General features: G+C 44.9%; 1 protein-coding gene across 1 annotated transcript in view; it reads right to left on the reverse strand.

The window, feature by feature from the left end:
• Window positions 1-398: 398 nt before the first annotated feature.
• The window catches only part of erfl3 (Ets2 repressor factor like 3), a 64,683-nt gene continuing 52,965 nt past the window's right edge, over window positions 399-12,116 (reverse strand). Inside the window, exons 3-5 of the mRNA XM_054782725.1 lie at window positions 9,296-9,411; window positions 8,031-9,157; window positions 399-7,957 (exon numbers count right to left, since the gene is read on the reverse strand). Of these exons, the coding sequence (XP_054638700.1) occupies window positions 7,304-7,957; window positions 8,031-9,157; window positions 9,296-9,411 (1,897 nt within the window). The 3' untranslated portion in view covers window positions 399-7,303. The remainder of the gene's footprint in view (window positions 7,958-8,030; window positions 9,158-9,295; window positions 9,412-12,116) is intronic.

The following is a 12,116-nucleotide window of genomic DNA, read 5'->3' on the forward strand; positions in this document are numbered from 1 at the left end:
ACCATGTGATGGAAGGAGGAGACACTTCCACATCTATTTATCACGCCCCCACGGTCTCCTTGTACACGGCAGGAGACAGAAGACGTCACACTTTGATTAAAGTCTAATAAAGTGGGTGCAGAAAGCGTCCCAAGCTGCGCTGAGCACAACAGTTGTGGCCCTTGTGCTCGCTACATTCTTGTAACTTTACACTGCTCAGCTGTTCCTGGAGGTCCTCGTCAAGTCCACCAGCACAAGACAGAGGACTCTGTCTTGGACAGGTGTCCTTGGATCGCTGCCTCCAGTTAACTCTTTCACTCCACAAGTTTTCAGCATAACCGTGCATATTAATATTAATATTATTATTATATGTTCTGAACATACACACAATGTTTTAGACTTTTTCTAACAGTTCCTCCGATGCTTTATTGGTTTTTAGAACTACATGGCGAGCCTGATTAAATGCTCTTGTGGGCCGTACACGGCCGACGTACTACAGGTTGTTCACCCTTGCTTTAAAAAATAAAACATCAGAACCTGGAACGTTGAAACAAATACACATTTTAAAATAATAGTCAAATACGTAACAATAAAATGAACTCTTACTTGTGCTCATCTGACAAAAAACCTAAATATGTATCACATCAAATGATTCTAATCATTTACTTGTGCCCTTTCCACACTTCAGCTAAAACCTATGATGAAATATAACTTAAATAGAGCAATACATAAATATATATTTGAATGAAATATACAAATAACGTCTAAAATCATGTATTTTCTGTAAATGAATATCCTTTTACATGCGCACAGTCAGCTAACACAAAAAAATGGACAAAAATAACACCTAAATATGAATCAATAAATACAATATACATACAAAAATATAAAACTAAATCAAATAATATAACTTAAATAGATATAAATATAACTAAATTAAACTGTCATAATACATTGAAAATACAACCAAAATATATACATACAAATATAGAATTCAAATAAAATAATACAAATAATATAATCTAGAGGTTATTGCCAGTAATCAACTAAAACCAGTGGACGACTTTAATAAGTAAACTTCATTTTTAAGTATGTCGCTCGTGTCAAACTCAAGGCATCATTGCATGTGGCCCGCGGAAGCCTGGAAATAACGCGCGTCAATAATGCACTTTGCCTTTTTATACCTTCTAAATGTATTTGTTCTTTCCTTTTGACAGAAAAACTGTCCCGCGTGCCATTCTTCTAAACTTCAGTGTTATCTGATCGTGCAACAAGACAGTCCCAGCACTTTTTGTTGTCAAAAATAAATACAAGAATGTCTGCTGAACACCTTGACATTCTCACTTTTCACTTCAATGCAAGTTGCCCATCAATTTGTGGTGTAATAGAAAAAGGTCATATTCATAGTTACACGTGGCCCTCTGAGGGCAGCCATAACTGCGATGTGGCCCCCCATGAAAACGAGTATGAGGTATGAAGCACGTATGAAGTAAGTCGTCATGACAGCTTCGACAAGGCTGCAACTCTGTGTATCACCAACAGGGGGAGACATTGAAAACAAAATGAGTACGAGTTGTTTTGACAGTTAAAAAAAAAAAGTCACAAAACAGTGTTGTTATGTCAGACAGTCAAAAAGGAAACACACACCACAACATTGTGGTCGCACGACTAACGTGACAAAGAATTGCAATGTGTTTTTTTTCCCCCTTTGAAGGAAGTGGCGAACTAGCAAAGGATGTCTATCTTGTCACCGTATCGGCGCTCTTCCAACAAATGTGCTGTCCTTGCATGCATCGTGTTAATTGTACGTGTGGCGGTTACCTGCAAGGTGGGCGTCGTATGTTTCCACGAAAGCGGAGGCCGTGGAGAGGAAGCCGGAGTGCGCCGAGTGACTGAGAGGTGTTTCTAATATTTTGCGTCTTTCATGCAAAGAAAGGAAAGTATGAGAAACAGCACAGTAATAAAACCGCAATAACAAACATGAAGATTTGGGTGTTGAACTAACGAAATGCCATGTGTGTTGGCAACACTGGCATAGATACGTGTACGACGGAGTATTAGGACCACATAAAAAATGTTAAAAATCGGAGATTTCAAGAATAGTCGTAAATTTATGAGAAAAAAAGTCGTAATATTACCTTTGCCCAAGGCCAAGGGTCACATAAGTCCCCCCTTTTCATAGCTGTCACAAGCAACGCCCGTTACGACGGAGTATTAAAATAATCAGAGATTTCGAGAATAAAGTCGTAAATTTACCAGAACAAAGTCGTACATTTCCGAGAAAGAAAGCCATACATTCATTAGAATAAAGTCGCAAATTTATGAGAAAAAAAGTCGTAATATTACCTTTGCCCAAGGCCAAGGGTCACATAATTTCCCGCTTTTCATAGCTGTCTCTGGCAATGCCTGTTACGGAGTATTAAAATAATCTGAGATTTTGAGAATAAAGTCGTAAAGGGGACGGGTAAGGAAGGCGGACCTGAGAAGGGCGAGACATGCTAATCTGTTTGTGCTCAACTGCTGTTTTGCTGCCACGTTATAAATAAAAGCTTGCCTGAACCAAGAGGAAAGTTTCCTTCCTTCCCGAAGAGCGATGCTCTATTTTCCCTCTGACACGTATGACATGTGATGTCACGACTTTATTCTCATAAATTTACGAGTTTATTCTCATAATATTGCGATTTTTTTTCTCAGAAATGTACGACTTTATTCTCAAAATCTCAGCTTGCTATTTTTTTTTCCCGATGTGGCCCTAATACTCCGTCGTACATGTGAGCCACAGTGCTAACATTACATTTTTTAACAGCAACATCCTTCGAGGTGTTGTGGAAAAAAATGATTTCTTAAGAAAAGATAATGCCTGAAATAAAGACAGGGAGTTTGCGCAGTTTATTTGTTTTGCAGACGAGGTCAGACATCGTACAGAAACAGACAGTACAGCGTGCGTGGCTGCAGATGTCCTCCCCAGAGAGGCTTCCTGACCACCAGTCTTTATCCTCCATAGCAATGCAAATGAATTACGTCAACACTCTTAATTCACTGTGTGCAAATGAATTATATTTTAAGGGAAAATGATCAGTTCCTCGATGCAGTCTTGTCCACGGGGGTAGCTTACACCCCAGAGTGACTTCCTCTGGCGATGTTCGTCACACCCATGCTACAGACAACGTCCTGCTGAGAGGACAACTAAGTTTGAATGGACTGCAGGAATGAGCTCAGACACAATTCACATGATAAGATAACGTGATACCGAAGTTACACCTGTAAACTATGAATGCTCCCATCACACCAGGCTCGCGTATGGTATGCATATGGTAAGAATGGTATGCGGGATGATAACCCCCCGCGATTTCTATGGCGCTGGTACGTTCACCGTGAGCTCTGTGGTTACTCTGCTTGCTAAATAAATCGTAACTTCTTACTCCCAGGCTTGTGAGCGGCACAGTATTAACTACATGATGCAAAGCTGTGGATGTTGCAATATACAGTATATACTCTATATATTATCCCACATTTTCATCAATTTGCCCCTTCAGAATAACGTTATGAAGCAAACTAGCACTGTATATGTAAACAAAGAGGTCAGGGGTTAATCCATTTGTTTATAAAAATCTGGGTAATTAAATTTCATTGTCTGACTGGGGAGGAATAACAATAATAGCAATAATAATGACAATGCACGTGCATATAAACAAGACAAGCAGACATAAACAAACAGTAATAGCCAATGTTTGGGGTTTTAACTGGTTTTAATTAACCCTGATTACAACTTAATTACAAGTTTGGGCAAAGGGAGGAAAAAAAATAAACAACTCATGTCGGGGGGGGGGGGGGGGGGGGGGTTAGAAATGCGATGTTACGTCACAGTATTAACTCTCATCTCTCCATCGGAGTGTTACGTAACAGCTCGGGGGAGACGAGGTGAAAGAAGATAGGACATTTACAAACAATACACGTCTTTTCTCTCAAAAATGATGCAACCTTCTTCCCTGCCCCAAGGAATAAAATATACAAAAGCCAGAAAAGAAAAATGATAATTAAAAAAAGATGAAACCGCTCTGCTTTCCAAATGAATAATTACACATTTTAGTTATATTACAACAGTAAAAACCGCTGGGATCGATGAGGAGGGAGAGGTGATGTACACAACATAAAAAGTGATAATAATAGTAGTAGTAATAATAATGCCAAGTCGAGGAAGGGGGGTGGGGCTTTAAGAGCAATATTAACATCAGAAAAATAAACTAAGAAAACTTTATTCTGTTGTTTGTGCTGTTTTTTTGGACTAGGGTAGGAAAAAAGTCAGTAATAAGGCAGCCGTTAGTTACATACAGACGGAGGAGTGTGTGTGTGTGTGTGTGTGTGTGTGTGCATGCGTGTGATCTGATGAGTAAATTGATCAGCTGAGCTACACAGACTGCCTGGAGGCCGTCCATCTATAGAGCTGTCTGCACCGGGACAGTGTCAAATATGGTGGGACTGTTAAGAGTGTCTTTCTGATTTCCCCACATGTCAATGACATTTGTGGTGCCCCCATGGGTGGTGGTCAAAATGCTTTGGAAGACGTGTGATTCAGATACACCCTTCATCCACGGCCAAGACTTAGCCACTAATTGTCCATAAGTTATTGACCTTTTCTCTATTATAAAACTACGAGGATACTGCATATGTATCAAAAAGTACGTTAGCATGTACGCCAAAGCATTTTAACCACACCATTGGGTTGTATGCTGTATGTATGTGTGCATAGAATGAGCAGAGGGTATTGGAGGACACACTGTCTTACACTAATGATTAACCCCTTAACACCTTGCTCTCTTCCCTTTTACCTTCTGTCCTGACCTGCTGCAAACTTTGGAGCATTATGCTAACTGGTCCCAGTCCTGGAAAGACACGCCGAGCTCTCACACACACACACACACACACACACACACACACACACACACACACACACACACGTACCTGTATGGCCAGGAACAATGACGAGGGCCATGAAGGACAGATTGGACCTCATAGGAACTGCTCATATTGAAGACAAGATGGCTGCTTCACTAAAAATCGAAACCCTAAACCAACGTTTAGCTCTTCCCGTCACACACGCAGTCACTCACGTGGCCTGCAGAGATGTCAAAGGCCACGAAAGGCCCATACTTAAGTGTGGGAGGGCAAATCTTTGCAACTGATCATCTTTTCCCCGTCAGGAGTCGCTAGGAGTCAATTGCAAAAATGGTTTTGATTTCGTTTTCACGCTGGAATCGAACCCATGCGTTCTGCCGTTCATGCGCCATTACACCACCAGGGATGCTTCTGCTAAGCCACACAACAAGAAGAAATACAGTCGTCCCTCGTTTATCGTGGTTAATTGGTTCCAGACCCGACCGTGATTACTGCATTTCCGTCAAATCGGATTCAATATTAATAAATGGAATATTTTCGTGGTTGGAGCATAAAAAACCTTTTTATATATCCATCAATCCATTTTCTATGCCGCTGATCCTCTTTAGGGTTGCGGGCATGCTGGTGCCTACGAAAACCTTTTTATGACATTCTAAATGTTTTTTAACATTGTTGGGTAACAGAGCGGAGACCGAGGACAAATATGAAGCCAAAATCTTACCACTTCCACACAGAATGGGAAGAGTTTTTTCACTCTCTCATGTCGGACATGCCATGGCTGACTCCACGCAGTGTTAAGGTAATGTACTACAATGTAATGTCTCGCTACTGTAACATTACTGATGCCTAGTGCCCAGAATATGACGTATAACTTGTCCTTCAATATTTTTGGACTAATACCAGGCCATTGTCAACCATGAAACAGCGTCATCATTTATTCATTCGTTTTTGAAAAACCACGATAGAGTGAGGGACAACTGTACGAGGCTCTGCCTCATGTTACAAACAAAATGCAACATTCTTTAATATCCCAGGAGAAGTTAGACCAGGGGTTTCAAAGTGTGGCACAGTGAGCAAATAAAAATCCAATCATTTTGCCTTTGACGTGTTTGTAAAGTTAGCTTAGCAGGTTCGCTTTTGCTTGGTTTTCTTTATTTTTCTCAAGTTGCTGCGCCTCCCTTGAAGTCTTCTGCCACAACGCATTTTGATCACACATCCCTGGCTTAGACGCACACGTAGGTGAAAGAGTTCCGAATAAAGAGAAAGAGCGAAAGGGGAGAACGTGTCAAAGAGCCAAAGGCAGTGTCGTGCATGTTTGTGTGTGATGTGCTGGTCGACGTTAACACTATCGTGTGTTGCTATGATTGTTAGACAAGCTTAGGCTGGTGAACACGGCTTCTGTGCTGCTTGGGCTTGGATGTTCTCAGTGGTCCGCAAAAGAGACAGAAGGGAGAAAGCAGGAAGGGAGCTCCGAAACCACAAGTCCATTTCACAGCTGGCTCTTTTGTTTGTTTTTGTACATGAGTCCAATAAACATGCAGCGACAGGCTTCCCTGAGTGGAGTGGGCTGGGGTTTTAAGAGATGTCGGCACCCAACAGCCCCGCCCTCCAGTCTTCAAGACCCACATTCCTGTTCATCCATTTTCTTGAATTGATACAAGTCCTGCATCTGGAGCTGAGGAGTTGTCAATACAGGCACTTGTCAAAGTCCTCTATTCACATGTGGTAGCATCGCAGGTTAAGGGAGGCGGTGGGTATAGGTTAAAGGGAAAATGGGTCCCCTGAGGAAAACTGACAGATAGGGGGTGGGTTTCCAAAGGCGGGAGGTGCACTTTAGAGCATCACTGGCCAGGTGGGAGGTAAAGATCCTAGAAGGAGTCTCTATCTCTCTCTGATTGCAGCCCGGTTCATGCCATTCTCCACCAAGTGATGCTGTTCAATTCAGCTCGTTTTGGTACATAGGATTCTGGTGGTAAAGGACCACTTTTAGGCAACTGTCCGTTGGCGCAAGGTCTCCAAAGAGTAGACCTAGACACATAAAGAATGGTTGCGACATCAGGAATTAAATGCAAAACCTTGGATTAGGTCGAGAGACATACATAACTGACCTAGCTACCTACACACACAGAAAAGCCAGATGATGGTTTACAGCTCCACAACATACCATGACGAGCTGAACTGAACCGTGCTGCTCAGTGGAAACATGGCTTTACAGTGCCTGGGACGGCTGAATCTCAGTATCCTTCCTCCCAAATGAGCGTCCCAAAAGAATACCCAATCCAGAGAACTTGTTGGGGGATCTGGCAGAGTCATAGTAAGGCGGTTTTTGAGGTGTACAAAGGTGTAGAATTCAGGGAATCATGTACGTCAGAGGAATGACAGAGCAACTGTTTATAAGCTCTTAGAGATCCTCCTGTGTCCCATCCCATCAGCAGTCTTTGTTCTCCAGAGACAGCTGCGCTGTAGCACGATGCAGCTCAGCACTCACCTTCCGATGTGAGGCCAAACGAGTGGCCAAAGAGCTCTCGTATGCCAATGGAGGGGGGCTGTCACCCTCCCCACTGCCGGTGCCCTCCTCCTTCATCTCCATACGCCCGTTACTTTGACTTTCCCTCTGCTCTTGTGGCCGAACTTTCTTGTCGTCCGACTCCTCCTGCGAGGCCTCCATGCGCTGGTCTTCGCTCCAGCGCCTCTTGAAGCGCAGCTTGAGTGGTATGCACTTGGTCTGGTGAGCTGCCGTCTGGGGCGGGGGAGGGCTCCCGTCTGCTGGCTCACTGGGCTCCGTCTTAAGGGTGGGTGGCCCGCGGTGAGCGTTGGAGTAGCCGTGCTGTGAGCTGAAGAAGGGCATGAGGCCGGGTGGAGGTGGGGCAGGGGCTTTGAAGACATCCTCGTCCAGGTCCTCATCTGGATGGGACGGATGGGGGTGGGCGGCTGAGCCGTTAGAAAGGTGGTGGTGGTTTGAGGCTCTAGAGAGGCGAGGTGCAAAGAGCTCAAAGTCTTCATCTCGTTCGTCAGGGTCTTCATCACTGATGTCAGTCACCTCTACCTCTTCCTCTGACTCGATGTCTGAGATGGGCTCCACCTGGACAATCAAATTACATTTGATTACCAGATCCAAAAATCCTAAAATGCTCATATGGGTGTGTACTACTCACCTTTATCTTGGGAAGGCCTGCACTGTTGAGGGACTGCGTTGAGGAGGAGGCAGAGATGAGGCCAGAGCCGCTTGCAGAACTCAGGTCACTGCCAAACGACAGTGAGGAGCCGAGGCCAGAGGTGGACGACATGGACCCGGATCCCGAGCCTGAGGAGAGCGAGCTCTGTCTGGCTTTGCTCTGTCCATCTCTCTGCTTCCGGCCCAGCGGCGGCGGCTGCAGCTTGAACTTGAAGGGCGACAAGTGTGGGGGCTCCTCACCCAGGTGGAGTGTGTGGTGCATGGGGTGCGAATGGGGATGAGGATGGGCAGAGTGAGGCGGATGGGGGTGGTGGTGGGTGGGGTGAGACAGAGGGGTGTGGTGGTGGCGCTCGCCTCCCCTCTCTCCCACCGCCGCTCTCTCCGCCGCCGCTCGGTCGCTGCTCAGACCCACCTTGTCGGCGGCGGGCCGTTGGGGCTGAGGGATGACGATGTTGGGGTACTGCAGGAACGCTCGCGGGCTGAGCCCGTAGTTGTAAACCGATTGGGTGTGGGCCTGCAGGTAGCGCTTCATGTCCTCTGGGTTGAAGGAGAAGTGGGAGCCCAGCATGGGGGACAGGGTGGGTGAGGGAGTGTAGAGGTGAGATGTGGGGGCCATGCTGAGTGCTGGGGACAAAGGGGGAGCCAAGAGCCCTGCTCCCCCTGGCCCAGGCAGCGGGGACACAGGGAAGGGGGACAAAGGCTCAGGGTGGATACGGTGACCGGCAGGACCACGGGAGCCCGGGTGACCACCAGTGTTGCCCGCTCCTCCGTAGATCCGGAACAGAGATTCATGAGTCAAGCGCGGATGGATGATGCTCCTGTAGCCTCCTCCTCCAACACCGGGTCCTCCTCCACTCACTACCCTCTCTCCCCTCTCCTCCCCCGCTCCCGTATTACCATCCTCTATCTCAGAATTGACGGAGGTGCCGTCACTGCAGTCGCTCACGGAGCCGCGTGCCACCCGGCGGGTTACTGAGCTGTACAGGCCTCCGGGGCTGCGCAGGTCCTCGTTCGGGGAGAGGACTTCCGAGGGCGCGGATGGGGGGAAACGAAAGTGGGTCCCTGCACCGGTTGGGACAGGCGGGGCGCTCTGAGGGACTCCATTTCCTGGAGCAATGGAGAGAGCGAGCCACAGGGAGAGAATAGTGAGAAACAAAAGATTTCCCATCTAATCCAACATAATCACGGCATCATATTGTGGGATTAGGAGGCACATAAACACAATACTACACTATGCCATCTTACCAGTTGAGCCCATATCGATGAAGGGGTAGTTGACCAACACCAGCTTATTGAAGTTGAACTTGTAGGTGAATCTCTTGCCTTTGGTCTTGTGGAGGATCCGCTTGTTATAGTAGTATCTAAGGAGGACCACAGTGAAGATTAAGAGTGGGTATCGCAGTAAAGATGCCATGTGATATTTTGACGATACAGCGATTATGAAGTTGAGTTACTGCGCAACTAAAGCGGGACATAATCATACAAATGTAACAAGAATAAAAGAAAAAAACAAAATGTTTGAACACATCTTGGAGTATTGACTCAAAAAAAACAAATAGGCGCCTGCTATTTAAAGAAAATATTGATGTTTGACACAAGTGTATTGATATTGTATCACAACAGTTACGCAATACTTTGTCACACTGATAGGCTATCCCATCCTTACTGAAGATACCAAGCTGGAATCAGTTGTTTTTTTTTAAAGTTGCGCACCTAATGTGAATCTGAATTGACCAAATTAGCGACAGTTGCACACAGCACAAATCACACAGCAGTAAATCTGTTGAAGGCGGATGTTACAGGGTGTTGCATACCACAGCGGCAGAATACACAGGAAGAGTATGGATGAAAAGACAGCAGGTAGCAAACAGTTAGCAGGTCAGCAGTCAATTGTCATAGTCAGGGAAGGCTATTTCGAGCATTTGCGGATTGTAAATGTTTGTGTTGATGTGGCGTTGTCATACGACGTCTCACACCACCAAAACATTACGGTTTTATGTTGCTGAATGAAAATCAGCTTTTTATATAACACCAAAGAACCCAATAATTCGTCCAATCTTTATTTGTTTATGTAACATCCATTCTGTTTTTTTTTCCTCCCTCCTCTCTCTCCCATGGCGATTGCCTACAGTAGAAGGCTGCATTTTTATTAACCTTTGTCCAGCTACAGCTCTTTATGTAACATCTCTCTAGCTTTTCTTCCCGAGATCCACATCCACTTTATGTAACCTCTAGATCCCGGGCCGCCAACCCTCACACGCTCCGGGAGACGCAGTGAGTAATAAAGAGGGTCCAAAGGCATCAAATGCCCATCAAACCCACCATGCTCGTGTCTGCCTGCTTTCACAGCGTAATATGTCAGTGTGCTTTGAGAACACCACCATGCAACATGTGGCACTCTGCTGGCACGAGTTAAGTCCAGGCACACAAAGACAGGCTATGTAGGCGAGTTAATCGGCGCCCATTGACTATCATTAGTGGAGTGTGGAGTGTGGATAGTGGAGTGTGTGTGTGTGTGTGTGTGTGTGTGTGTGGGGGGAATATGTTACACTTTACCCCCCTTTTATTAGGACTTTTACACACAGCTATTTTTTTTTTTTTGCGCTGACTGACTTGTTCTCCTGTCGCTGTGTCTCTTTTTGACTCATCAAACCTCCTCCACGGTTCTACGCCATCTCTCTGGGGCGAAAACAACAACACGACTGCAACAGTGAAGGTCAACAAGCTGCCCCATGTAAATACTGTGAATTGCAAAGCATCACTGGATCAACTATTTTATTACATTCTGAAAAACATCACTGCGCATCACTGTCGCTCAAACCTCGCGCCCTCACTCTATCGCGGTTTTCAAAAATGAATTAATTAATAAATGATTGCTGTTTCGTGGTTGAATATGGTCTATTATTAGTAAAAAAAATATATATTTAAGCAAATTGTAGAGTACAGTCCAGACCTGACCGCGATAAGTGAATTTTCGCAATATAGGATTCAATGTTAATAAATGAAATATATTTGTAGTTAGAGCATAGAAAGCCTGTTTGACTTTCCAAATATGGTTTTTAACATTATTAGAGCCCTGTAGACATGAAATTACACTCTTATGCTTCAGGGACTCGAGACGGCTGCTAGCTAACAGGCGAGCAAGCTAACCAGTTAGCCTCGAATTTCTTCTAAACTTAAAAAGCAACAAAACTTACCACTTCCACACAGAATGGAAGGACAACTTTTTTCACTCTTATCATGTCAGACATGCCATGGCTGACTTCATGTAATGTAATGTAATGTAAGGTAATGTCCCAATGTTTTGTGTCATTACTGCCACCTCGTGACCAGAATACTACACATCATTATTTGGTTAGAGTACATCTCAGTTTGAGTCTGACCCTCTGGAACAAACTAATGGAGGTTCCATCGTATGTGCCTCTCGTTTGGACAGCGACGCTAATCTCAACATGTTTTTTTTTTTGTTTTTTTTTTAGATTAAAGAAGAAAAGCACAACATTTTCAGATCCATGCTTTTCATACATGGTCATCGCCACATTTTTTGCAGAAATGTACACCATTTGGAGTCCTGTACATGCTTTAAGTGAGACAGCTACAGCACTCCTGAAAGACAAACATGCCTTTTTGAGTCCAACTGATAAAATTTCATCATAAAAGTGAAAGCACTAGAATCTCGAAGAAAACCGACCACTCTATTAGAGCTAATGATGATGTTCGGTACATCCGCAGAGGACTGAAATGTTTAATATGAACTAGACAACAACTTGGCGTAATCCAAGCTGTGGCGCCCGAGGCCAGGTTTTGGAGCACATGTTCATCCACTCTCACTCTTTCAGTGCAGTCCCCCTAAACTGGCCCCCAAACCCCAGCAACCGCCCCCACCCTGCGCCATCATACGGGCAGACGCTCTTTGAAGAGCATTTGAACTCACTTCAAAAGAGAAAAAAGGGACATTCTTGGAGTGCCTGTGTTTAGCAGCACACCACAGACTACTTACACACCTTTACCGCATCCTGACTACATACGGTTAAATCGCCATGATGGATCCACAGGTGCCCCTCCC

The sequence above is a fragment of the Dunckerocampus dactyliophorus genome, chromosome 7 (genome assembly GCF_027744805.1).
Source record: "Dunckerocampus dactyliophorus isolate RoL2022-P2 chromosome 7, RoL_Ddac_1.1, whole genome shotgun sequence".
In the NCBI taxonomy this organism is placed as follows: domain Eukaryota; kingdom Metazoa; phylum Chordata; class Actinopteri; order Syngnathiformes; family Syngnathidae; genus Dunckerocampus; species Dunckerocampus dactyliophorus.